General features: G+C 40.1%; 1 protein-coding gene across 15 annotated transcripts in view; it reads right to left on the bottom strand.

Annotated features, from left to right (window-relative positions):
• ABLIM1 (actin binding LIM protein 1) overlaps positions 1 to 26,582 on the bottom strand; it is a 206,274-nt gene that overhangs the window by 133,613 nt on the left and 46,079 nt on the right. For 3 of the 15 annotated variants that reach the window (XM_040605474.1, XM_040605473.1, XM_040605479.1), the window contains exon 1: positions 9,652 to 9,993. The exons of 1 other annotated variant lie outside the window; for it this stretch is intronic. In XM_040605474.1, coding sequence (XP_040461408.1) covers positions 9,652 to 9,895 — 244 coding nt within the window. In that variant the 5' untranslated portion in view covers positions 9,896 to 9,993. Of the gene's footprint in view, positions 1 to 9,651; positions 9,998 to 26,582 lie in introns of those variants that run through there. 11 more of the 15 variants (XM_040605478.1, XM_040605477.1, XM_040605483.1 and 8 more) reach the window with 8 other exon arrangements.

Here is a 26,582-nt window from a genome sequence, read left to right as displayed (position 1 = left end):
CTTTCTTAGGACATACTACAGCCCCACAATCCTACATCTTAGGATAATCATGTTGTCCTTACCGATAGGGCTGATCCCCAAGCGAGTACTGCCTGATGGCCTGGGTCCTACCCACATCTCTTCCGCTGTGCTGGGCTTTCTTTCGTAGCTTGTGTCATGATATTTTGGATACCTCCAATCTGTAATATTGGTGTTTATAATCACGTGTCACCATTCTTTTATATTACATGAAATTAAAATTTAGCAGATAGATCAATCACTTGATTCAGCAAAAGATCATTCTGATCTGACAGGACTTGGGGGTTTATTGCTTTTTTAGTAGAACCATTTATTAATATTCTTTCAAATTAGACTCCTCAGGAATAAAACATTTCTCAGGTTTTGATTTATTAAGAGGTCTGGATTTCTTAAAACAAAATCTGGTTTTCTGAGGTTCTTGCAAGCAAGATTTTCTTAGTAGGTGCTATTCTGCAGAACAGTAATAGTCTGCAAAATACTGATAAAACTATTTATCACAAAACAAAATAAGTAAACAAGGACACTTGGCTTTGCTCTAAACATTAAGAAGCCTATAACACACACAGATGTAAAAAGCACCTGAAACCTCCAGATAATCTTTAGAAACAGCTGAGAAAAGACAGTTACATTACACTTCTTTGCAACAGACCCGAAAACATTAAAAGCTCCATGGTGGGTAATCTGACTGTAGGTATGTACAAACATTAACCACTGAACACACATTTATATTACTGATGTAACAACTGGCTTCCAAAACTGCTTATGTTATTGCTAATCCTTAGAAAGGAGATCATGCTTTCTTAACACGTGTGTGAACTTTCACATTATGCATACATACTTGGCACGGAACAGAGATATATAGTACAGCAGTATGCTGTAGTGACAGTGGTTTAAACTCAGTATTTTTCTTTAAGACTACCATATCAAATCATCACTATTTACCTGCTAGAAATTTAATTCATCTAGCCAAATCATTATTACAACCAGTATTGTTGCTGATAAAAACAGGAGCGTACTGTCAGTAACCATTACTGATAGTAACCACAATTACTGCTGAAAACTGCAACTCACTTCCACGAAGGCAGGAATCCCCAACAGGAAAGCATACAGGCAATGGTTGGACTTAATGATCTCAAAGGTCTTTTTCAAGCTAAATGATTCTATGATTCCAAGTGTCATGCTTTACTGTGCATGCCTAAGGTTAAGGCGATTTGATATTGATAATCCACTTCAGAATTGGATTAACTCTGCAGAATAACCCCCACAGCCTGTCTTGAGAGTTGTTGGCTCAGTTAAATCAGCAGGAATGCAGGAAAGACTCACTAGTCTTAAGAGCTTCTCCGTGAAAGGTCCATGAAACACCGGACTGAAGCAGCTTTCCACCAATCAGTTTGCCGAGCAAAGAAACAAGTTTTTTGCTTTGCAGTCTCAAGTGACTTGACGGAGTATCCCACTAAGCACTAACTGCCTCAGCAATACAATACACAGCAAAGCATGCAACACCACCAGTCCGCAATCCCTGAAGATCAGGCAACCCACCATGTGGACACTAGATATATACTACTCTTACATTTAAACTGTACTAGTCATTTTTCACTGTGCCAAGTGACAAATGCCTTCTCTTCTGATTCCATATTAAACTATAAAAAGGACTCTAAAAAAGGCACCTGTATCAGTCCTGCAAACTTATCTCACTCCCAACAGCTATTTCCCAGTCCAGCATCCTTTCAAATGAACTACAAAGGACCTCAAAGAAAAAATAAAAATACCTTTTCCAAGTAGATACAACTTGGCTACATAGTGTAATATTAATATATTCAAAAAAGCTTTTACAGCACACAAATTCTTATCACCTCACTCCAGCTTCTGGAACTTTCCTATTAGTGGCTCTGATTTTATCTGCTAGCTAGGGAGGTCACTTGTTCCAGCATGTAAAAACTTACATGTTTGAAGCTTTCTTTTGAATTATTTGTTGCTGTTTCAATAGTAGGATGATCATCAAAATATTAAGCAGACATACAACCAATCGATAGTCAAAACAGAGTAGGCATAACTGATTCCAACTTTTGCACCAAGAGGAATTTTTAAAAGCTAACTATAAAAGCTGTTTTGCTGCTGCTGCTCTGCAAGGTTTGCTCACAGTTAGTTTACACCAAACCGGACGGATTATTGCCTCTGCTCCAAAAGAAAGACTCATGTATTTTAAATGAGAGTTTGCCAACTTAAAAAATAAACAAACAACACTGAATCCTTCAAGTACTGATGTCTACCAATAAGCTAATGGGGTTTGTATTTTTGCATTTTACAGTTAGATGCTGCTATGTTTTACACTGAAAACTGCACAGGCAGCTCCACCGTCTAATTCACGTGGTAACAGTGATAAACATTCCCTGGTGCCACAGAATTTCTGCATCCCACCATAAAGACCCATTCCTTAAAGGAAAATAACTGAAAAACCAAAAGCAGGATAATATAAATACTGTAACCACAATCGCCCATTCTAACATTGTCCTCTTTCAGTCTCAGCTGTACCTTGTCTGCATCACCTGGGTGGAGAACATTCCCACTTCCCTTTCTTCCCTTCTCCTTCCATTAACTATTTGCCTTTTCACTGAAAAAAAGCAGCTCACAGTGGTCTACCAAATAGCTATCATTCTCTCAGACAAAAAGCCACTTTTGAGGTCCCTGTATACATATAAGTCTCCTTAGTGATATCCCCGCCTCTCAGGCATGGAGGAGGAGGAGGAGCTGACAGCAGTCAGTACTCGTCCTCTCCCCAAGTAGTACATGAGGGATGTATGGGAGCGGATGAAGCAAGGGAAAAGGCCATGCACCAAGCTTCTCTCTCCTCTTCTACGCCCTCCATGCCCAAAGTGAAAGCTGGAGCCAGTGACAACAGCTATTTCCTATGCCCTTCTCACTGCTCTGCAGCTCTCCCACTATTTCACCTTCGGGATGAGCAGAGCAGGCCCAAGGGATGGCTTTCAGCACAGGAGAAATAGCAATTTCCATTTCTCCTTTCCCCATCCCACCATCACCAGTATTTTATCCACTGGCAAACAGGCTAGACCTTCTTCAGCTGGAAACCAGGTTCCACCTCAGATGCCTGGATGCCCCCGCGCTGCCGGCGGCAGGCCGTGGTGGCCCTGAGTAGCCAGGGCAGCCCACAGCCGCTGTCCTGCTCCCTCTGCCCGGCACTGCGACTGCATTTCTCTCTTGGCTGTTTGATTAAACTATCAAGGTTATACAACTGCAGAGGACGGACATGGGAGAGGAAGTTTCAATCAGATACAGCACAAAGGCGGGACTCCCTGTAAAGAACGGGGCGGAGGGGGTGGTGTAGCCACCATATGCTCTTTCCAGTCAGAGCTGCCTACACCCCTCAGTACTGTGGAGCGACAGAGTAAGCAGGACCTTTGCTTCAATTCCCCTTAACAGTCTTCACACCACTGTTATTGCCTACAGCCATGGAGAAAACCCACAAATTTTTCATTATTCCTTTCTACTTAAAGCTGATTCGGCTCATCTTTCTTGCTAGCATCTAGTAATGGTAGGAACTGTGATTTTGTTCTTGTTTATCGGATAACAGCTAATAACTTAGGCAGAGATGGAGCAGTGAGACCTACAGAGGTGAATTCCATTGCTCTAAACCATGCTACGTTAATGCAGATTAATGCTAACCCACTGATGTACTCCTAAGCAAATTAGCTTGGATTGACCTCAAACATGGACAACAACTTGCCCCACAGCAAATGGAAATCTGAAATGGGACACCAAGGGTTAAGAAGACATTACGTGTTCAAATACTTCAAGTAAAAATTTGGCAGCGGTGTTTAAATTGAAGTAGAGATACTGCAGACACACAGAGGATGAAGAACTGGTCCAAAATTTTATTTTTTTTTAAAGATTAAATTTAAAAAGATCAAGCTAACTTCATATTTACAGAAGCAAAGACCATTAGTGCCTAACACAGGCAGTTTCAGCTGTACTTGCTACTCAAACACAAAACCACTACTCAGCATTTTTTCACAAGCATGTTTGTCTGTGCTTCTCGGGACAATGCAGAACACATCCATTTGACAACCCCTTATTCACCTGAAGAGTGACTAAATCCCTCATCTCCATTCTTCTGGACTAGGCAAACCTAATTCCATTAATCATTTCTCACAAGTCCTTTTTCCTAATGCTATTCTCACTGCCTTCCAATAGTTTCCTTCCAATTTACCAGTATCTTTCTCGAACTGCAATATCCAAAACTAGAGACAGTATCCAGCAGAGTCCTTTTCAGTAACAGGAACAGAGAAAAATTATCTACCTTGCTGCACATATCTCCTACTAACATATCCCAGAAAAAGAACGGGGATTTTTGCAGCATTTTTATACAGTCGATACACATCAATATATAGATATATAACACAATACATTGTGTTAAGTATCATTATCTTCTGTATACTTTTCTGGAGTACTGTTAGCTATTTTCCATTTCTTATCTGTGCAAGTTCAACACTTAACACTTTTAGTCTCTGAAATTCTGCTACATGACTTCAAACCATCTAGCTGACTTATCAGGACTATTCTGAATTCAGACACTGTCCTGCAGAAGAATGATATAACGCTCCTAAACCTGGATTAACACAGAACTTTAAAAGCACGCTTCTTATTCAATCATGTAAGTCGGCATTACTTAAATAAATAAATAAATTGTAGGGACTGAGGCCAGGCCAGATCACTCACTCAAAGGAATCAATTTGAAAAACTATCAAAAAGAACCACCTTATCTGAAGTACATGAGCAGTCTGTTCAGCACCTCTCAGCATCTAAAGAGTACTGCCTACTACAATGCCAACAGAACCTGGATTTTTCTCTCTCGAATCACCACTTGCATTCAGGATGGCTTAGCTTTGGATACCTGACAAGTTCACACAACCCCATTAAAATCCGCTGGCTGTAGGTTACATAAAGCATATATTCTGTGGGGAGCTACTACAAACACCACTAGCAGGTACAACCAAAAATTAAAATAGGAAATTTTTAAAATTTTTTTTTCCCCTCCCCGCCTTCCTTCTTTCTGTCCAGGTAACAACAGGGACTGGTATTAAAAAAACTGCAGTCTGCAGGGTTATCTTGGGCACATCTTGGTACTATGAAAGGAAAATGACGATGGGGCAAAAAACAGTGCCTGTTTGCTCCCCTAGCAGGGGGCTCTAGCTGTCTTGCCAAAACACAGCAAGAAAACTCTACTGATGCAAGCAAGATGATGTGTGGACACTTCAATGTACAACAGTGAGCAAATGTTTATGCTACAGCTAGTATTTTATAATTGGACCTTTTACTTTGGATCTGTAAAGCCCATTCCTGTGAGGAACACCCTACCTCTGTGCCTTCCCTCACATCACCATGTTGATCTCTTGGATCCCTCCTCCCTGCAAACATAGACAGAAAAAACAGACCTTTTCCCCAGACCCCATTTCTCATAGAACAGGATATACTGTTTCAGTTGGAAGTGACCTACAATGTGAGTCCAACTGCCTGACCAGTTCTGGGCTTACCAAGTTAAAGCATGTTACTAAAGGCATTGCTCAAATCTCTCTTAAACACTGACAAGCTTGGGGCTTCGACCACCTCTCTGGGAAGCCTGTTCCAGTGTTTGACCACCCTCTTGGTAAAGAAATACTTCCTCACATCCAGTCTAAACCTCAGCTGGCACAGCTTTCAACCATTCCCACTTGTCCCATCACTGTATACCAGGGAGAGGAGATCAGCACTTCCCTCTCCACTTCCCCTCCTCAGGAAGCTGTAGAGAGCAACAGAATCATAGAATCATTTAGGTTTGAAAGGACCTTTGAGATCATCAAGTCCAGCCACTAACCTACCACTGCCAAGTCACCAGTAAACCATGTCCCTAAGTGCCACATCTACACATTTGTTAAATACCTCCAGGGATGGTGACTCCACCACTTCCCTGGGCAGCCCGTTCCAGTGCTTGACAACCCTTTAAGTAGAAAATATCTAAACCTCTCTTGGTGCTACTTGAGGCCATTTCCTCTTGTACTATCACTTGTTACTTGGGAGAAAAGACCAGCCCCTACCTGCCTGCAACCTCCTTCCAGGTAGCTGTAGAGAATGACAAGGTCTCTTCCCCTGAGCCTCCTCCTTTCCAGACTTAACAACCCCAGTTCTTTCAGACACTCCTCATAGCACTTGCTGTCTAGACCCTTCACCAGCTTCTCCTTGTTGAACCTCATGCAACTGGCCTTGGCCCATTGATCCAGCTTCCCAGGTCCCTCTGCAGAGCCTCCTGCCCTCCAGCAGATAACACTGCCCCCCAACCTGGTGTCATCTGCAAACTTACTGAGGGTGCATGCAATCCCCTCGTCCACATAGTCGATGAAGTTATGAAACAGAACCGACCCCAACACTGAGCCCTGGGGAACACCACCTGTGGCTGGTTGTCAGCCGGATGTAACTCCATTCACTCTTTGGGCCCAGCCGTCCAGCCAGTTTTTAACCCAGCAAAGAGTACATAGGGTCTTGGTTCTTCATAAACTTTCTTGTACCAGTCCAGTCTGCTCCCTGGCTTACCATCAAGCTGTTTTCACGCTCTCTGGATTCTCCCCATGCCCTTCTCATCTTCTCAGGTTCCTTCTGCCTTCCTTTACATGCAGCTAATCCAACACAAGCAGCCATTCTCGCAAGCCATGCTTTAAATTCACTGTTGCATAAAGTTACTAAAGGTCATAGAGGTGCTGGGTTAGGTAATACGGTATACATCTCCTTTCTGTCAGGTGTATACCACTGTCACACCCAAAGAGTAATCAGCCTGGAGGGGCACATAAGGTGTCATCTGTATACAAGCGACAGACAACAGTATCTTGTACAAGAAGCAACATCACACAGTTCACAGCCAATTTTCGCTTTAAAATTCCACTGCTTTTTTGCAATGAAGTTTCAACTTTTGCTAGTCCTGAATGTCAGACATTTTTCCACAGAACCCTTTGTGTCAGAGCCTGGCCTCCAGAGAATCAAGGCCATTTGCTGAACAGGTCTTCTAGGCTAAGGCAGATTTTATTGCAGCAAACCACGCAGCCAGACACCCTTCTCATGGGGAACAGTCCCTTACCTCCTCCCCTAGAAACAGGAGGGGAGGTGGCTCATCAGTCTTTGGTCAAATGAACTCAAGGGAAATGCAGAACGAGGGTCCTTTCAGTGAAACAAAGCCTTTCTAGTCTTGTTGAATTTTTTTAAAATGTTTTCTTCAATTTTTAGAGTACCTTTAACTATCAGTATCATGCCACCATTTAACCTGATGAGGCAAGTTTAACTTTCACCACTTTGACTTCCCCTTTAAGAAGGGGACAGAATTTCAGGATACAAGTGCTAAGTAAAAGCGAGTAACGGGTTCAATCAGTGAGACTCAGAAGACTCTCGCCTCCTGAATATTAAATAGCTCTGCACTTGTTGACAATTCCTGACCTTCCAAAAACCTAAAACAGGGGCCTTTCCTGCTGGTTAGATTCCACTTACGAGCAGCAAGGAAAATGTTTAGTGACTTCAAATGCCTTGAACGGGTTAATTTCCAATCTCTGTTTGTAAAGCCAAATACAGACAGCAAACTGTCTTTCGGCGGGCTATATAAGCTGCTAAATCTTGTAGTACTTGATGCACTATAATCCGCAATCAGGCATATGGCCTAAGAGACAGACATGCGTTTTGCATCTTAAAGTCATACACAGCTTTTACAATCAGGCCGTTTCCAAAAACCATTCTACTGTTTTTCTTCTAAGTTGGTGAGATTCTGATTCCAATTGTTGTAATTTAAGTAAAGCTGAGACATCAGACAGCCTGCAACCTTTCAGCTAGCATTACTCATTGCGCTGGAAAGCAGGACCACAACACCCATCCTACTGAACAGTGGGACCCAAAATGTAGGATGAAAGGAAAAAAAGCCCCAGTGGTTATTTGCATTATCTTTTGTAGCACAATGTTAATCAGAACCTGACCTGCTATCTTTGTGATTGTTTACAAATGAGTGAAGAACTGCAAACCTGCTGATTTCTAGACTGATTTAAGCCCCATACAAATTAGAAGAAAACTGCACCTGTGCAAAAAGGTGGCTCAGTCTGCTATGATTGCAAAGAATTTCTTTGGAGTCCTGCATGGATTGATCATACAGCTGGACACTGTTCATTCAGTTAGTTTTCTATCCTAAATTATGATTTATAAAAATGCCTAAATCGTCTGTAGTTTTCTCCAGAATATCAATGTGAAACACTGTGGGGGCTGGCAAGGGACAATGGTAGTTGCCTTTTCTGGTTCACAGCCTTATTATATATTTGACATGTGTTTTAGCAACACTTGAATTAAAAATTTAGTTTTAAAATATTTGATTACTCAGAAGTAGTAACCATCTGAAACAGCATATGGGTTTTGGCCAGTATTACTCTAAGAGTGTGAAGTTCACTGGGTACAGAGCTGACTAGCAAAAAGCTATTTCCATAGATGAAAAAGTATTACCTGGCACTGATGAAACAACAAACTTGAAAGTAGATCATTGAAAAATACTTGCTCACCATACACAATCAATCAGCACTAACATTCTGAGGAGCTGGGCAGAGTGACAAGTATGTAGCAGTTCTTTTGATCTGCTAAGTACGGGCAAAATTCCACCACATAAGCAGTTTGGGTGACCAAAACTGAGGTCCATAAAGCAAGTCCTAGAAGGGAGTATTTTTGCAATTTATCTGAGAACTTCAGATTAACATTTATAGCCAATTTCACAGATAGGGGTTTCCAGAAAACTTTTTTTTAAAAAAAAAAATTAATGGATTGTAACGAATCAGTTAAACTGATGAATTCCAGATATAAGCCCTCCCACCACTGCCAGCTCTATGAAGAAATAAACCAGTGTTCAATATTAATTAAAAACATACACCAAATTTTAGGAACTACTGGGAGGAACAAAGAGCATTGTTATGACTGTACCTACAGCCACGTTATGCTACCTGTTGAATACAGTTCTATTCCCCAATTTTTCAAGGGTTATAGTAGAATTAGAAAATTAAATGCAAAAAGGATAGTCAAAGGCATTGACTGGCTCCTGCACAGAGCCTTTAAATAAATTATGACTGCTTATCCTGAAAAGGAAGCTACAACAGAAGCCTAATAAACTCACAAGTGACAAGAAGGTGAACACAGACTTTTAATCACCTCTTCCAATTAAAGAGTGAGACAGCTTCAAATGAAACTACTTGGCAATAGGTTTAAAACAAGCAAAAGGGAACATAGTTTCATAAAACCCATAGGAAAGCTCTGGAAGACATTACCACAGGATGTTGTGCTTTCAAAAATATCTTTTCTATCTTGAGAATTTCTGCAGATTAAGGCCCCCTTTGTCCCAGGATGGCCACATAGAGACAGCTTCAACTATATCCATCAACTGCTTTTGACTATTCAGATTCTAGTTTGGCTTTTTACTCCTCTTTCTCTCCTCTGTCAGTGATAAAGTATTTCTCCACACCCAAGCACACTTGCTGTCATAAAGCATCCTGCTGCTACAAAAATATAATCTACCTCTAAAGCTATCTAGCCTATTCACGAACCAAAACTCAAGATCTAATGCCAGTCCTCACTTACCCAGATCCTCAGGAGTGTCAATTAACTGCTCACATAAGTAGTAGTCATCTGGATTCAAGCAGGGCAGTTGCTTCAGTAAACTCTGCTTAGGAATGAGATACAAGACCTCTGCAATATCCCCATCCTCAATAACTGACATCCTTTTGACTGAATTTCTGAATTTCACCTTTTCCAGCACCAACTCTTCAGTTTTACTTGATCCACACAGCTTTCTAACGCTGTTTAAAATGGGGAAAGATGGCATTTCTATTCAGAAAAAGCTAGGGAAAGCAACCAGTAGTGCAAGTAGTCAGTCTACCACTCACGGCACACTGCCCATACCAATCCTTCTCTGTTTCTCTTATCCAGCAAAGGAGATTAAGGAAGATATATTTTTAGTGATTATCTTCAAGAGATTACGACAGTATGCTTGATCAGGTGACTCACATCTACAACTATTGTAATCAGTTGCAACTCATCCCTGAGAACACAAAAATTGGAAGCAAAATCATAAAGAGTATCTGAAAATCAGATTAATATTCAGGACAAGAGAAAGAACGTAACTGAGTTATATAAGAGGATTAGTTTAAAATCAAAAAACCTTGCTGTGTCAAAAATCTTATTATGGAAGAATCATCATCATAAGCTACAAACGCACATCTGTGCTTTTGATCTACCATGCCCCTGTTCCGTGCTAGGTCTGCACATGCGCTACAGCAAAAAGGTTATAGTAAACATAGCGCTTGTTGGTCCTCCTTTTTGAGGAATGTGTGAAGGCTGCCTAGCACTAATTCATGAGCAGATTTCTTTGGAGAAATCCTTTCTGCAGCTTTCACTCCCTATTCAATACAAAAGCACTTAAGCTTTCCCCTAACTATTAAGGATTGGTTCGCTTGTGCTCTTTCTCTCCACTTTCCTGTGTAGCTGACAGAAGAAGCTTTGCAGATACTGTGCCAACCTTTCCTGCTTCACTTACAAGAAGTATTTACATTAATCCAATTTCAGTGACTTGCTAATCTAATCATCTAATGAATATTTCTCCCTGGGTAAAGGCAGAGTTAATCATCGATGGGGCACTGTAAAGCCGCAGGAAATGCCAAAGCAAAAATTAAAAAAAACAAACCAAAAAAACACCAAAACCACAACACTAACACAAAAAACCCAACCTAAACCAACATTCATCATCTGTAAGAGAAAGTTACAAGTAGAGCCCAGACCAGGACCTGCTCAGAGACAACTTTAGATTCTTTACTCAGCCAAACCCCCAGAGACAGCTGTGCAGACAGTGTTTGGCCCAGGCTTTCAATTCCCCTTAACACACAGAAGCTACCTGTAGCTGCAAAATGACGTGGTGTAATAATTGAACTGCTTCCAGTAAGGCTTTTGCTAAACCAGAACGTTAAAAAAAACTAACAAACAATAGGCTTACTGAGCACAGTAAGAAATTGTCACTCAACTCTTCCCTCAAAACCCAGAGTTCAAGTAATATCTACAGATGGGGACAGGCTTTTAAGAGAAGACTGTTACAGATCATCTATTATTACACACCTCCTATCAGGTCAATTGTTTTTTTTATTTTTCAAGTTGTATGACTTTAATGTTATCATGAAAACAAGCCAAAAAAATCAGTTCCCCTTAAACAGCCATTCTTCTGGGTTTTATAATCAACCATGGATACAGTGGAACAAAGCCAGAACAAACCTGCGCCACTAATTTTAATGGGGTGATGCGAATACATATTTTAGGAAGAGCTGGCTCAATAAATATAGCAATTTGACTTATGTCTTAGAGGATCTTCTATCAGATCAGAGATCTCGGCAAAAGCCATGTTTTAAGTATTCCCCCTAGGAAATGAAGCTTTGCAGCCATTTTTCAATCCCTCCCAGATTTCACAACCTATAGACCTACACACCACAGCCACTCAGTTGAAAAGACAGATCTTCTGAAACTCCAAAAGCTTCTACCACTTCAGCCTAGGGTGGATCACCATCTGTGCTTAAAGCAGAGGGATGACTCATAGGAGACAGCTGGATGCACTCTAACACAAGTATCTCCCAGCTCAGTATAAGAGTGTTGTTTGTTGCTGGATAATTGGCAAAGGCTGTTGACATTTGACACAGCAGTGCCAACTATCCAGCCTGACCAACACGTCAAGGTGGACTTTGCCCGTAGAGGTAGGTGAGGCAAAAGCACACATTGCCCTGACATTAACTCTGCAGCAGAAGTTAATCCTCAGAAAGCAGAAAGGGGAGCTCTGCAGTAACTTTTTAAACTGTTCCAACACTTGCTACAGCTTGGCTGTCTACATCCCAGAAAAAAAGCTTGTCCTTCATTGGAGTATGGATGCACTGGTTTAAGACTGACTCCCCGCTTTCCATTGCAACCAGCCATGCTGGTTCCAACCTTCCAGCTACATTCACCAGACAGTCATTACACCAGCTACTGCAGGAAGCACTGAACTAGGATGATCTGTGGTGTAGCAGCAGTCAGACAAAACTGTAGTCTTCTCCCACATCATCAGATACCATATAAGCTGTATAAAGCCTCTGCTGATTCCTTTAACTTGCAGTTTGCCCAGAAGAGTTGCAAATAAATGATACAGGTGAACGGGCTGAGCAAAGGCAAAGAGGCTTAACCCACTTTGACCCATCTGTTCCTGCATGTAGCAGGCATGGCTTCTGCAGGTGCAGCAACTCCAGCGTTAGCTCAGGAGGCGGCAGAGATCAGTGCCCTTTTCCCACAGCATCTCCTCCACAGAAGCAGTCAGCCTGTGACCGCTGTAGAAGGGCCCAATGGTATTTCAAATAGCAAAGGACAACCCAGTCTCCTGCTGCCACCAAGACACATGGATTGGTGGGGTCCACGGGAACAGCTCAGTTTTGCAGTTTGTGACCTTAACGTGGCACTGTAGAAGCATCCTGCTTAATTGAAGATAAGGTCCTTCTTCCTCTGAGAGAGACTAATGACGTCCCTTTCCAGCCCTGGTTATTGCTGTCATTGTCTGGTAACTACAATCTCAAAGATCACTACTAGCTGCTGCTTTTAACACAAAACAGTATGATTTTTTTGTTCATGTTCTTTAAATACAGTGTATGTCTTTAAAAGCCTCCATCCTGTTAAGATGAAATACAAGAAGACAAGAAGTGAGCAAAACAAGACCAAGAAGCATTACAGCAGCTTCCCAAATCAGACAAAGTGCTGTTTGGAGCAGCTGGCTTCAAGGGTCAGATCCTTGTGTCCAAGGTAAAGGACAAGGCCTGAGACAGCCATGTACAAACACTGTTTCCAAGCGCTGGGATTTAGCCTTAGCCAGAATCAAAAAGACTGTGGCAACCTCCTACCACCTAAGTCAAGCACTCGATTAAGTGGCAAAGATTAATTTCTAATATTCTTGCTGAAGAGAAAAGAAAAAGGCAGAAAACACAAGGGCACAACCCTGTCCTTATGTTTCTTGAAAGGCATTCTCAGGAATCCAGGGCGCCCAACCCAGTAGTGTTGAGGAAACTTCCTCAGTATCTGCCAAGTAGCAAAACATTTTTAAAGCCCTGCCAAGTCAAAGCCCTGGCTGATCCGAGCAGCCGGTGCTGAGGGCTCAAGCCTTCACAGAGCACAGTTTGAGGTATGGGTACTTTCCAGACTGGCAGTTTTCACAAGGGGTTGGATGTGAGGCAGGAATTAAGCAGACTAGCTACTTTAAATATGTTATCTCATTACCAACTTCATAAATATTTTCAGCCTTCTCAAAAGCATTTTGTGTTCAATCCCCTCTGAATTCACCAAACCGACTGGCTGCCCAGATGATAAAAATACATATAAATTTCATATACAACCAGGAACAGAGGCTTCTGTACTAATGCTACCAGAACAGAAGTAATGAAAAAAAATTGACTGCAATCCACAAATAAATTGCATAACAGAATAGCAGGCACCGAATAACTGCAAAAATTAGACACCAAGGGCTAATGTAGTAGCCCTTCTTCTACTACAAAAGTAGTAGAAAAAATACACCTCCATCCTCCTGAGCAACACTGAGGATTAAACTGGTCCCTCAGCTAAATAAAAGCCAGAAAAGTGTAGTGCGCTAATACTGTCTTTAATCGCTTCTGCCATCAGAATTAAACTTCCTGCAAATGCATTTCAGCATCACTTTATCCTTGTACCAAAAGCAACAAAAACCCCAACCAAAAAAACTGAGAAATTGAAGTCATTCATACTAGTTCAGCAAAACCTGACTGCAGAGAAAAACTGAAGTAAAACCACAGACACCAAGGTAAAACAAAATGATCTTTCTTCCTTTTCCCTTATATCACTTCAGAGGGTAACACATTTATTGCACAGCTAGATAGCCCCAAATAACATTTCATGCATCTGTCCAAGGCGACAGGATTATCTTCATCTCTCAGTATCTTTGAGATTTCTTACATGGGAGTATAGAAAAAGGGAGAGGTGGGAGCTTCACATAAATGAAAAATGAGCAAGCACTATGTCTATTTATACCAAGAAATATAGTTATCCAAGCAATAAAATAAAACAGCAAGCAAGAGAAAAAAAAAAAATTCTAACATTCCAGTTCAAAAAAAAAAAATCAACCAAAAAAAACCCTTTCTACTTGTGGTAAAATTACTCCACACGTGCAGCTTTTTCACTTCTGACACACAATTTACTTACTCAAGACCACAGGCTGATGTACAAAACATCCAGCTATTTACTGTAAACTTGAGAAAACACTTCATCCACATAACGGAGACCAAAAAGTCTACATGCACACCTTTAATTTCTTTACCTAAACGTCCAAAACAGGCAGTCATCTTCTGGGCATAGTGACACAAGCCATCCTCACTGCAGGCTGCATCACCAAGGACCTGTTCACTCATGGCTTCAGAAGGAACTGCCCTTCTCTGCAGAGTCAACCAGCTACTGCTTGCTTGAGACCAATAAAACAACAGAGCTTCCTCCTCCAATTATCGCCATTAATAATTCAGGTGCTACGTAAAAATTGCTGAGCTTTAAAAACCGGTAGTGCAAAGCTACTTCGTGGCTTTTGAAGTAATCATGGTTTAGTCCTTAAGAAGTACCTCAGCTTATTATATTCCAATAGTTTACAGAAAATACTTTCAAACTGCAACAAAACCCATTCTCTTAGTGCGCACGGGGAAATATTGTTGGGATTATGTTCAGATCCGTGAGAAATTTAATATGTTCACTTAGTGCAGACCCAGAAACAGTGTTACCACCACCACTGAAATGTGTTAGGACATATTCCAGCAAGCAGACATGTCCACTGCTATAAAAGCACCACCAGTTCATCATATAATTACCACGAACCACTTCTCAATGCTATATATCTTCTGGGGACTAAAAACAAAAAAAAAAGAGCCCAGGTACTAACATCATCGTACTTTCTGGTACTTTCCAGCACAACATATTTCAGAAGAACTAAGGCACCACATCCAGGAGCAAAAGGAAGAGGGTATTTTCTCAGCTCACTCTCTAGAACATGAAGCCCACCTAATCTTGTTATCTTGGCTGAGAAGAAAATACACAAGAACTGACTCAGCAGCCCTGCTCCCAGCCAGCTGCAGTGCCCACACATAGCTGTCTCTGCTCTGCTCTTCAGAGACAAGGGCAGAGCACTATCAGACTAACTAGGGGAGAAAGCGCATAAGAAAATCCACTACAATTCACACAGTTAATGACACCTACCGAGCTAAATACTTGCAGAATGGCTTTGGCTATACTCTCAACTCAGGTGACCATTTCCAGCAAAGAATATGTATTCCTCAGAGACAAATATCCTCCTTGTCTACCATGCTTGCTTTTAATCCATTCATTTAACGCTTTCTGCTTCCTCACTAAAATAATGTCCACTTATGAAAAAATATTTAGCAGAGATCATATAATGACTGCTGATGTCCACATTAAGCACTGTTACTACTAAGTAGATGCTTTAAATAAGAGATCTGTGCTAATACATCTAGACATAAATTCTGCTCACAACAGATTGAAAACCCTGGTTATTTAGTATTACTTCAAGAATCTGTTGTCTGTAAAAGCACAAGATATAGTTAAAAAAGAACTCAGGGGCATTAATATCTTCTATTATGCTAAACACTATGAAGGATCTATATAGATATGAATTTTACAGTCCACAGGTCTCTACCATGTTCATTTACTGGTTTCAACCCATACAAGGTTCTATAAGGCAAGCTATACTACTGCCTATGGCAGGAGAAACACGAAGACCACGAAGCCACAGGGCATCTCTTTACCAGCAAAAAAAAGAGTGACTTGCTGAAAAGGGCTAACTCAGGTTAAAGTGATATGAAAGGTAAAATTATTTGTGTTGTAACTCAGCTGGGTAACCCAATTAAGCAGGAGTCTGTCATTTAGGCTTGTTATCAAGCTGCCAAGTGAAGATTTTTTCCTTCACTACTATTCTAACTGACACTTAACTAATCACTAGCCAAACTCCATCCAAAACACCTGGTTTTGCAGCACACACATGCAAAACACAGTGTGTTATAAAGTCTGTCAAGTCCACAAAGTCTGAATGTCTGTATGAAAGGACAACAGCAAGTTCAAGTCTGAACAAGAAGCAGCTACATTTGTATCACCTTACACCATATCAAACATTAACTCTTTGAAAACTCACCTGGGGATCTCCCAAGGTGGCACACTGCAAATTGGATCTCACTTTTATACATTAACAGCAAGATGTGCATGCACAAGCTATTTTGTTAAACTAATTCAGAAATAAGAAAGCAAATTTTATGTATTGATTTCTTCTTGATGTTCTTTTCAAAACATACATTAAACATCGCTTTGTTCTCTATTCTTCTGCTACAATTTGCAACCAAGAAAAAACGCAAGAGAAAACACAACTACGTTTCTATCTCAGATTTAACTAAGACCACATGGTGACAATTTCCTTTCCCAACTGATGACATTTGCAAAATCTTTCAGCTGAATTAAAGCATTGTGCTCAGCTTCCTGTTATCAACTACGTATGATAACTTTCATGGCACATGAGCCTTCGACAACAAAAGACCAGCTTTGCAGTGCATTGTAAAGCTGGACAGGCAGCATAACAAGCTCTTGGGAATGCTTTTCCCTTTGCTGTACATTCAGAAATTTAATCTGACTCACTTCCCTAAACTCCAGCATCCACCTTCAGTGAAGCAGTGCACATAAAGATTAAACAAACAAAAATATCTAAACAATATGCTTGAGATTACATCTAATCATCTTTTTCTTGGACAAAAGAGAGAGAAACACCAGCTATTTACCATCATCTGCAATTATTAGCTAGGCTGAAATAGTACAGAGAGAAATCAATCACCAGATGAAATATTCAAAGTACGTTAGGAAAAAACCCCAACAATAATGTTAGTTAGCAAAGTACTCTCTACTACCTCTAGAAGTCTTAAAACGTTCCTTTCAAGCATCAGGTATTGGCCACTGCCAGGGATCAGATACACATCCAGTGGAAATGAAAGAATGGTTTAAATCAATTTCGTAACTACATTGTTTCCGTATTGGATAATCCACTTCCACTAAGAGCACTGCAAATAAACAAACATAAATTGTTTTTAAAAAGCATCTCTTAAGCTTACCTAAAAGCAAGAAACAAAACTACCTGTAAAACTTCAAAGTCACTAACATAAACCAAAATACGAACTCTTCCTACATTACTATTGTGAAACTTGAAAAAAAAACCAAACCAAACAACTTTCACTTTCCTTGTCATTCCCAACTCACCAATCGTAACATTTTTTAAATCTACCAAAAGATTTCTCAAATTATTTTTCTATCTTCTGCAGGAAGCAGGTATTTGTAAACGTCATCCGGTTTCATTTTTTAAATTATTTCTTCCACCAGGTTTAAAGCTACAGCAGAGACAGCCAAGTAAATCCCCAAATGGTGACACAAAACAGGCCCTCTTTGGAGGCAGAAAGCTGAAAGTTCGTGTATTCAGAACTGACCCTCAGTCTGCCAAAGGAACAAAACTATGTGGCTTCATCACTCCCTTTGCATCATTTGATCTTCATGCAAGATTAATTCTGCAATCAATTCTGGCTATAGCTGTCCTTTAACAAAACAACAAAAAATTACATTTACTGAATCTCGAAGTGTCCATGCTTTCTAACACCTATGCTTAAAGGCATCTGCCGATGTATTTTCCTGTTAACGACCCAAGGCCTCAGGTATGATGCTACGCTAAAACAAGTACTAGTGAAGAATGTCACCAACATCCAGATGAATTACTGCCATATCCAGCACTGCCTGTGTTGATCCTATTCTGCTCTATTTAAATTCTATTTGCTGAAATCCATTTTTAGCATTTAATGCCATCGCAGCTACCAAAGTATCTGCTTCCATAATCAAATATTCAAATTATTAATAAATAGTGAGATTAATAGTAAGAAAGTAAGACTGAAGGGCTGGAATGCTAACCTGGGATTTAAGAAACATGGAGCCTTTGCTCTCCCACAGACTTGTTTGTCCCTAAACCATTCCTTTAATCTCTTTCTTTCTGTTTCCCTGTATCACTTTCCTCCCTCACTAGGGATTTGTGACAACAGGTACATTAAAGACTGAAGTTTTCAGATAGATTCTGTGATAATGGAAACTATAGAACTACCACAGATAACAACACTTGGCTGTAACTGGTCAGCATTAAAAAAAGAGGTCGTGTAAAGCATAGCTGAGTGCTTCTCCTTGATCTTAATTACCTTCCAACTTCATTACCCTATTTTTTAATGATTCCAGTAGACTGCAGCTCTTATTTAACACCAAAAGTGCTCAGTTCCCCTGGAGAATCATGTTACCAGATAAGGCAAACATAATTCTGTACATCTCTGATCTGAAAATTCGATTTTTAGCTATTCTGCCCCAAAGAAGGAAAATCACTGTTAGTCTGGTTGCTGAGACTAGAATAGTGCAGTTATCGAGTAATGACAAAAGGCATGACTCAACCGAAGGCTATTTACTTTACTTTATCAATCCCAATGTTTATTTTGGACTAGTCATGGACAAAAATATCTGTCAGAGTATTATCAGACACAAAATAACTGTGCGTATTAATGGATCAGTCTGTTGCATTATTACTAGATGAGGTGGCTCAGCATTTTATTTCCTGGCAGCACAAGGCTAAGCTATTGATCTATATAATGTCAAGAACACTGCACCATGTATTCTTACAGCAAAACCAAATCTTTTTACTTATACATAGGAAAAAAACCCATCTGCAATTGCTGACAACTGGTACAATTTTGTAGGTAGTATATAGCGAGAGCTATATGAAATATAAATATAAAAACTGCTGCACTCCCAAGAGTCTGTGATTGAACAACTGACTCAACAACACAATTCAAGTGCCTCCCTATCTCAAAACTTATAAATAATCCCATGACTTCCGTAGGGCCATGCACTATGCTTTAAGTTAAAGAGACGCCTAAGCCTCTCCAGGGAATAATTAGCAAAAAGGATCCTGGCAGAAGTTGGCAGTCCTTCAGATATTCAGTAGGAAACTGTTGGGTTTTTTCTACTCCTCAGCAATGTGTAGGTATCTTTTATTCAAACAGAGCAAAGTCTTTCAAGATAAATGCAATTCCTTTAATCAGACCTTTTTTCTTTACTTTTCCTTTCTTGAACTTTGACATTTTCCTTTCAGCTGAGAGGAGAAACTCTTTGTAACATTCTCTTTGCAACGTAGACCTCATAGTAACTGAGACAGAAATAAGTTGGGAAGCAAAGAGATCAAAGTTGAAACCTCAGTGTTCTTTCAACCCTTATATTATTTCTTGTACCTTTATAAAATCCAATGTGTTACAAGCATGACATCAAAGAAAGCACCACTCCTCTTGTTATGTATTAAAATAAACTGGATATAATTATACTCTCTCTTCTGACAAGTCACACAATTACAGAACAATACATGGCAACTTTACTGAAGCGCTGAACAAAGATTTATATTAAAAGAATGTCTACTCTAGGTCACTGCAGGACTTACTAAACATCTTAGTTAAACATTCCCCATTCTCTCCTAACAGTGGACCTTCTCCTGCAGATGTAGAACTAGCACAAATGATGAGAAGAAGAATTAAGTATTTCTTTTGCTGCATCAAACTCTCAAGTTCTCCAACATTACAGCCATTCTCAGAGCATGCCATAACTCTAAAAGGATAACTTTTGCACTCATACTGCCCTCTCCTAGCTTCAGTGAAGCCCTAAAAGAGATTCTTTCTTCATGCTCTAAAGACTAATTTAAGGACCTTTCAGAAGCCAGTACAAACTTTTTGTCAATGTCCATCAAAACTAAGAATAGGAGGTTACCTTTCTATATAGTGGAAAATATGGCACTGCTACAGGATGCCAGAAATTACCTCAGATCAGTTCATCCACTGCCAACATTCCTACAAAAAGCAGCTTTAAATATGCTGTGTTGGCTAACCTTTGTTTTGTAATTAAATAAATCCTGCAGCACTGTTGAACCCTTCCTCTTGTGGTCAGCACTATCTTCTGGTTAAATCAGCTGCACGCATACACAGAAGTGATCAAAAGCCGTGTTAAAAACTAAGAAACTGTCAGTTAAGCAAAATTATCACTCCATGAGCAGCTCACTTCTCACACAGTGACTCTGTACAGGCAAAAACGAAGCACGGACACATCTGAAAACACATTGATGGGGCAGATAAAAGACTAGGAATATAGTTCAATTTATTCATGCCAGGAAATGACATATCCCATATAACTAACAGCATTTGATAAACTGAGGGTCTGGTCCTCTTGGGTATCCCATGGTCTCATTTTGCTTGCTTTTTTCTTGATAGTTAAGAGGAATCTACGCAAATAAACTCTAATCTGGCACCAACAGGAAAAGCAACAGTCAGAGGAACACAGCAAACTTCCGAAGCTGACGGGACATTAAAAAGGAGAAACGTGTTCTTGACTTGATGACAGGTACAGCAGGATTTGTTCTTTAGCAGTGCCACTCAACACAGAACAGGTCGTATCTTAAGAGGTTTCCCTGACGTGTACGATGTTGGGAAGCTGTGCCTATCAAATCCTGTGAGAGTTACTCAAAGACAGCACTAAATCAAGAATCTTGATCCTGCAGTGGAAGTGGAGGGCATTTGGTGTCCAGCAAACTACAATTCTGGAATAGAAGATAGGATATAAAGTCTTACGATACTGGGAAAAACCTTTCCAGGGGTATCATAAACTATAGGAATAGTGAATGAGTCAAATGGAATAGCTACAAAGACCACTATGTTGACTGCTTGATTAATATTTACCATATTATACTTGCAACAACGATTTACAGCAGTGTTTCTTCAGCAAGAATGTCTTGATCTCATCCTGCCACTGCTTAACCAAATGCCATATGAGCTTATTTGGTTTTGCCAGTTAAGGTCATGTGTGTCGTGGGCTACTAACAAAAGTATTTTTTCCAGCATGTGAACTTTAAACAAAAGCGTGGGGTTTAATTATTTTAAAATAAACTGAAAAACATAACGTAAAGTCACGATGTCCCTGGCCATCTTCGAGACAGAATCTGCTGCTGCATTTTTAGTCACCATTACGGAGTCTCTATACTTCTTGGGACTTAAAATACATTAAATGTTGTACCTAGACAGTTGAGCCACAATGGGAGGTCTGATTCTTCAGTTTATGTATAGTGCAAACAACTATTACTAGTCCATACTAGGAGTTTTTTTTGTTTGGGGTTTTTTGAGTGTAAATAATCCCTCAGTCTAAGGTAAAACTTAGTTTTCTTTTATTTGTGTTGACATCACCACTGTGGTACTTGTATATACAGATTTACCACTGACACAAATCAATGACCAAAAAAGAAATCCCTTTTCCATGCAGTTCAGCTTCAACATCCCTTCCGGTATTAACACTCTCTATGCATCTTGAGTTTTTTGGTAGGAGTTTTGCCCTGTTATGATTTAGGAATAGCTCTGCAATTGAGAATAGCAAAACAACAACAATTAAAGAAAGTAGGCGAGCCAACCAACCTGTCAGGCTGTGCTAATAAAAATTGATTGATGAATTTCTTCTAGCAGCACTGAGCAATATTTTCAGATGAATCAGTTAAAACAGGTGCTGACCACCACAAGATTTATCAGTAGACAACCTTATGTCATAAACATATGTTGTGCAAGTTTTCAGACTGAAACCAGTTGGCAGCTTCCAGTTATTTCCTTTTTAACTATGAATGAATTACAAGATAATGCATTATTTTGTAGTACTTTTCTGATTGTTCTGTTATTGAGTTTTTTCCCCACATTTATGCTTTCTTTGGAATCCAAACTCTCCCAGTACCTTTCCTAGAATCAATTAATTGATTCTGAAGATGTAAAAAATTTCAGTTCTCCAGCTGCTTACTGGATTGTCATCAGAATAAGGTCAGGCCTTCCAACTCAAAGTAGACTGTTACAAAAAGTAGTAGACCATTTTTCTAGAATACGAAAGCCAGCACGTGTAACTGATTAAAAACAAAACTGAACCAAAACAATCTATTTTCACTATGCACTTTAATGAAATGACAAAAAATTATCCTCAAAAGATTCTCTCTATATATTAGATTTCAAAAGGGCTCAACTCTCAACCTTCTCCTAATGCTAGGGAAGAGAAAGAGCAAACACGTACAGAGTAGCAGAGAGAAGGAATCAATCTTCCCTCCTGTGCTTCATCAGCATGGCAATCAGGAGTTCATTTACCAGGATCCAACAGTGAGAAGAGATTTCCATGTCCACACAAGAGATCACCTGCACTGGCCAAGGCAGGCTGAGATATAAGCAAGACTTCCCCAGCTCTCCATTTATCTGGTCAGGAACGGAGAACCAGTTATTTGCCTAATCTCACTAGAATGAATCCCCCAGGACTTGGACAAATGTTCGTTTGAACAGTACATTCACATAATGATATGGTAATTTCCCACAACACAACAATATAGAAACCGCTGAACTTCACCGAATGCTATTATATTGTACTTCTGTGGAGAATAATCTATATTAATGTAATAAATCTGAAGTGGTCTTGTAAAAATAAAATGGTAAATAAATAAGGACAGAAAAAGAAGTAATTTTGCACACCTAATTCAGCAGTCATTGAGAGAAACAACAGAAACAGAACTGTTACATCTAGTTCAACATCAGGTTAGGTGTTTGGTCTACAAAGACAAATAAACAATGGAAAAAATATTTGTTGTTATAAACACTTGGTAGTAAGTTTGGGTTGTGGGTGGGGTTTTTTTTAAGGTAAAGTGATACTTTTCATAAAGAGACGTACATGGTTCTTTAATATGTCCACCTGCATATTTTTCAGGTCTAGATCCATAAAGATAGATATCTGTGTGAGATTATTTTTAAGAGACAAATACTGGATTAGTCAACGCAAAGAAAAAATAGGATCTGACTTCCAGCTCTAACTCCTGAAACCAAATGCGTACCCCAAGGGTTTATTTATCTGTCCAAGCATAACAGAGAAAGCAACTACCCATACTTGAGTTACCAAGAAAGTGAAACATATCTTCTTATCCGTATACCTCTTCCCCCTTTTTCTAAGATTATGGCACAAATAAAGAGAAATGTTTACTAAGCAAACTAAGATTTGCATGCCTCTTGGATGCAGAGTATCCACTTTGTATCACTGTGTTGTAACTTACCACCAAAACTGTGCTGAATGTGCTTCTGGTGTTAAGAAGCGAAGTGCTATGAGTCTCATCTCCTAATAACTCCTTGCAGGTTGCTACACGCTGGCATTCTGTACTGCACAGTCATACCTGCAGCACCTTTGAACAAGGAAAAAGCACCGCTAAACCAGCAACAGCTGCTCAACATCCTGCTGCCTGCCTCTCTGTGCAACAGCAAACACAAGTGACAGACTGTTGCAAAGGCAGCCAAGAACTTGTAGGTGTGCTCAGTCAATGTTTCCTCAGGTTAAATGCCAAGCAAGCTGCCCTCCATAGCACCCTGAAACAGATCGGTTATCAGCTTTTCATTCAAAGCATTGATTAACAATACTTTAAATTTTTATGCCACCTTCCACAAAAAAAAAAAAAAAAAAAAAAAAAAAAAAAAAACCACCTCTAAAACCTCTTTTTACAGAACCTACCCCACAGCAGTAGCATGCTGTCACCATCTTTACCTAGAAGACAAAGAAACTGCAAAACTGAGCAGAGAATTACCTCTCACAAAAATACACGTGGAGTCAGAGCTGGATAACATGACTGCTTAACCCCACCGAGTTGTGCTCTGCTCCTCACACTAAAAAAATCCAGTCCCGGGGAGAAACACATGGGTGCATGCACGCACTGTTCAGCCACCTAACAAAGTCCACTGTTCATAAAATACACCAGGCTGGGGAGGCGTTTATCTGTCAAATTAGTTAAGAAAAACAAACTAAATAACAAAATCACTCTATCAGAAACATTCCAATTTCAGTCCAACAGAATTTCCTCAGCCTGTTTTCCTTCTGTATAATCCAAGAACTAATGTCCCGTGGATGGCTTAACCTATGTAATTTATCAATAGAGATTTACATAGCAGAGCTATAGCCCAGGACAAACCTTTGCTGTTTGTGGAGCTCTGATGTATTTCTAGTTCCATTTGTGCTCTCAAGCAGTAATGTTCCTGGACCTGAAAAGCTACAGCCTTTCAGAGCACAGATGACAAGCTGGAGGAACAACCCAGATCCTTCAGAGGTGGTTCACTCTATGGCTTTACTCCTAGTATTTCCTGGGTTGAACAGTACTAAAGGGAGTGGCCCAAGCAAAATAGGTGTGTCTGTGTTCCCAAACAGTTTAAAGGAAGAGTGAGTATTTTCCTCTAGATATTCCATTAATCATCAGGACTGTGGCATGTAGTCTTTCAAACAGTGACATGTCCCAATGTATTAACCATCTCAAAGCAGCTGAGATTATAGACAATTTTCTTCACACAAAAGGATCCTAACCACTCTCAAAGGCTGATAGCAAACAGACTTGATTTTGTCCTGAGACTCTTTTCTATTTTACTCTGCATCTCATCCCTGCTCCACTGTTTGTCTTTGACGGCTATATTGCACCTAAACAAAAGAGTAAGACCGAGCCTGTGGAAGATGGGCATCAAAGACACAGTGACCACTTCCCACACACACTTAGAGCAGGGAAAGCCAAAGTCCCAGGCACCTTCCCCAGGTTCCTGCACACTCCGCCTGCACAGAGGCAATTACGCTGGCCATAAGGGTAGACTTCCAGGCATTTCCTTCTACGCATTTGTACGTATCCAGAGACAAACTGTTCCATAAGCAGCTGAATTAATTAATCGTTTTTTCCTGACAGATTTGCGTCCAACATCCCCAACACCCATCAGGTTTGTCCTACCTCCATGTAACATCCTCTTGGCAATACCATTCCCAGAAATGCTTTCAGTTCCTTTCCATTTGTCTGCGTTCCCAGTTCCTTCCCATGTCCTTTAAATTCATCCACAGAACCCTTAAGCTGTCTTCCTCAACTGCTTCTTCAGTGTCTTCAATTTCCACCCATACCTCCTAAACTGCACCCTTTCCTTTCATTGCCCCCTTTCTCCTGTACCCCCACTAATGGTACCTTTAAGTTCTGCTTTGCTGAAAGGCAGAGAGAGGGAAGACTGACAGAGTAGTTGTACAACCCTCCTGTCCTAGGAAATGAGGCTGAAAAGCAGCCAAACACAAGCTGCTGAAGCTGACAACTTGCAACCCAAAGCTCTCTAGAACACACTGAACTCTGTACACTATTATGGACTGAGAGATGCTGTTGTAACAAGGATCCCATTTTATCCCTAAGATTTCACTTCAGATGACAAAAAAGTGCTCTTTCTCCTTTAAACATGTATGAAAAGATGCCAGAAACAGAAAAACCTTTTGGGGCTCCTGGGTGGGAACTGCAAAATCCAAGCAAATGTTGGGCAACTACTTCTAATTCTCTGCTTCAAACACTAAATCCTGAATTTCCTGAACTCTTGCCTTCATTTTCTCCACAATGAATTGTCATCTTCTCAGGCAGTTTGTTAAAAACACACACTCATGTGGCCACACAGCCAAATGTAAACACAGGCACAGAATCTGCTCTCTCCACCTTTATTCTCAGTCTGGCATTTTTCTCCTCTGGCTTTATACATTTTATTTGCTGCCAAATTAAGTGCAGTGCAGGACAGGGCGTTCACTCCATTTGGACTTTAACTTGCCTGACTGAAAATTATTAGCTCATCAGAAAAACTGCTTTCTCTCTGCTCCCATTCTTCTTTTTAATAATCAAAGCACTCCACACTTTAATCACCATTACTACCACTCTGATGTGGTAAGCAGATACAATTATTGCTGTTCAACAGATGAAAAAAATTAAAGCACTAGTACTTTATTCCCAGGAAGTGTTGACCACTAATATGTATTCATTTTATTTACTCTGCTTCTAGATACAACTGTGTATTGCGTATCTGTCTCAGAGAAAATGGTGAAGAGGAGCTAAACAGGTTCAGAAATAAGTTCTTCTGTCCTCATTAAGAGACAAGTTCCTGAAGTATGCCAGTGTGACTTCTGTAGTTAACCACATTTATACTTTTTTTTGTTTAGGTGAAGAGATGAAAGAGAAGGAAAATGAGAATGATTCAATATACACCTACATATTGTACAAGTCATCACGCTCACACTAGGTATTATTAGTAGCTATAGCATTAGACACTATGTTTGAGACACATATAAACTCAACTCTTCTACATGGCTTTGTATGTACATACACATTGCCTCTCTAATACAACTGATTATATGTTGATTTTAATTAGTGTTAAATTCACTAACCATACCTAGTAGTTTTGTACACCATTGAGAGGTTACCATTTCTCACACGTTGCACTAGTCCCAAGTCTCACCTCAAGAATTTCTGCATGTTTCTGAACGCTGAAGGTCTAGCCTCCAGAAACTCTAGG

This window comes from Falco naumanni, chromosome 9 (assembly GCF_017639655.2).
Source record: "Falco naumanni isolate bFalNau1 chromosome 9, bFalNau1.pat, whole genome shotgun sequence".
In the NCBI taxonomy this organism is placed as follows: Eukaryota; Metazoa; Chordata; class Aves; order Falconiformes; family Falconidae; genus Falco; species Falco naumanni.
Note: the sequence above shows the minus strand (reverse complement) of the source record. Positions and strands in the feature narration are given on the sequence as shown.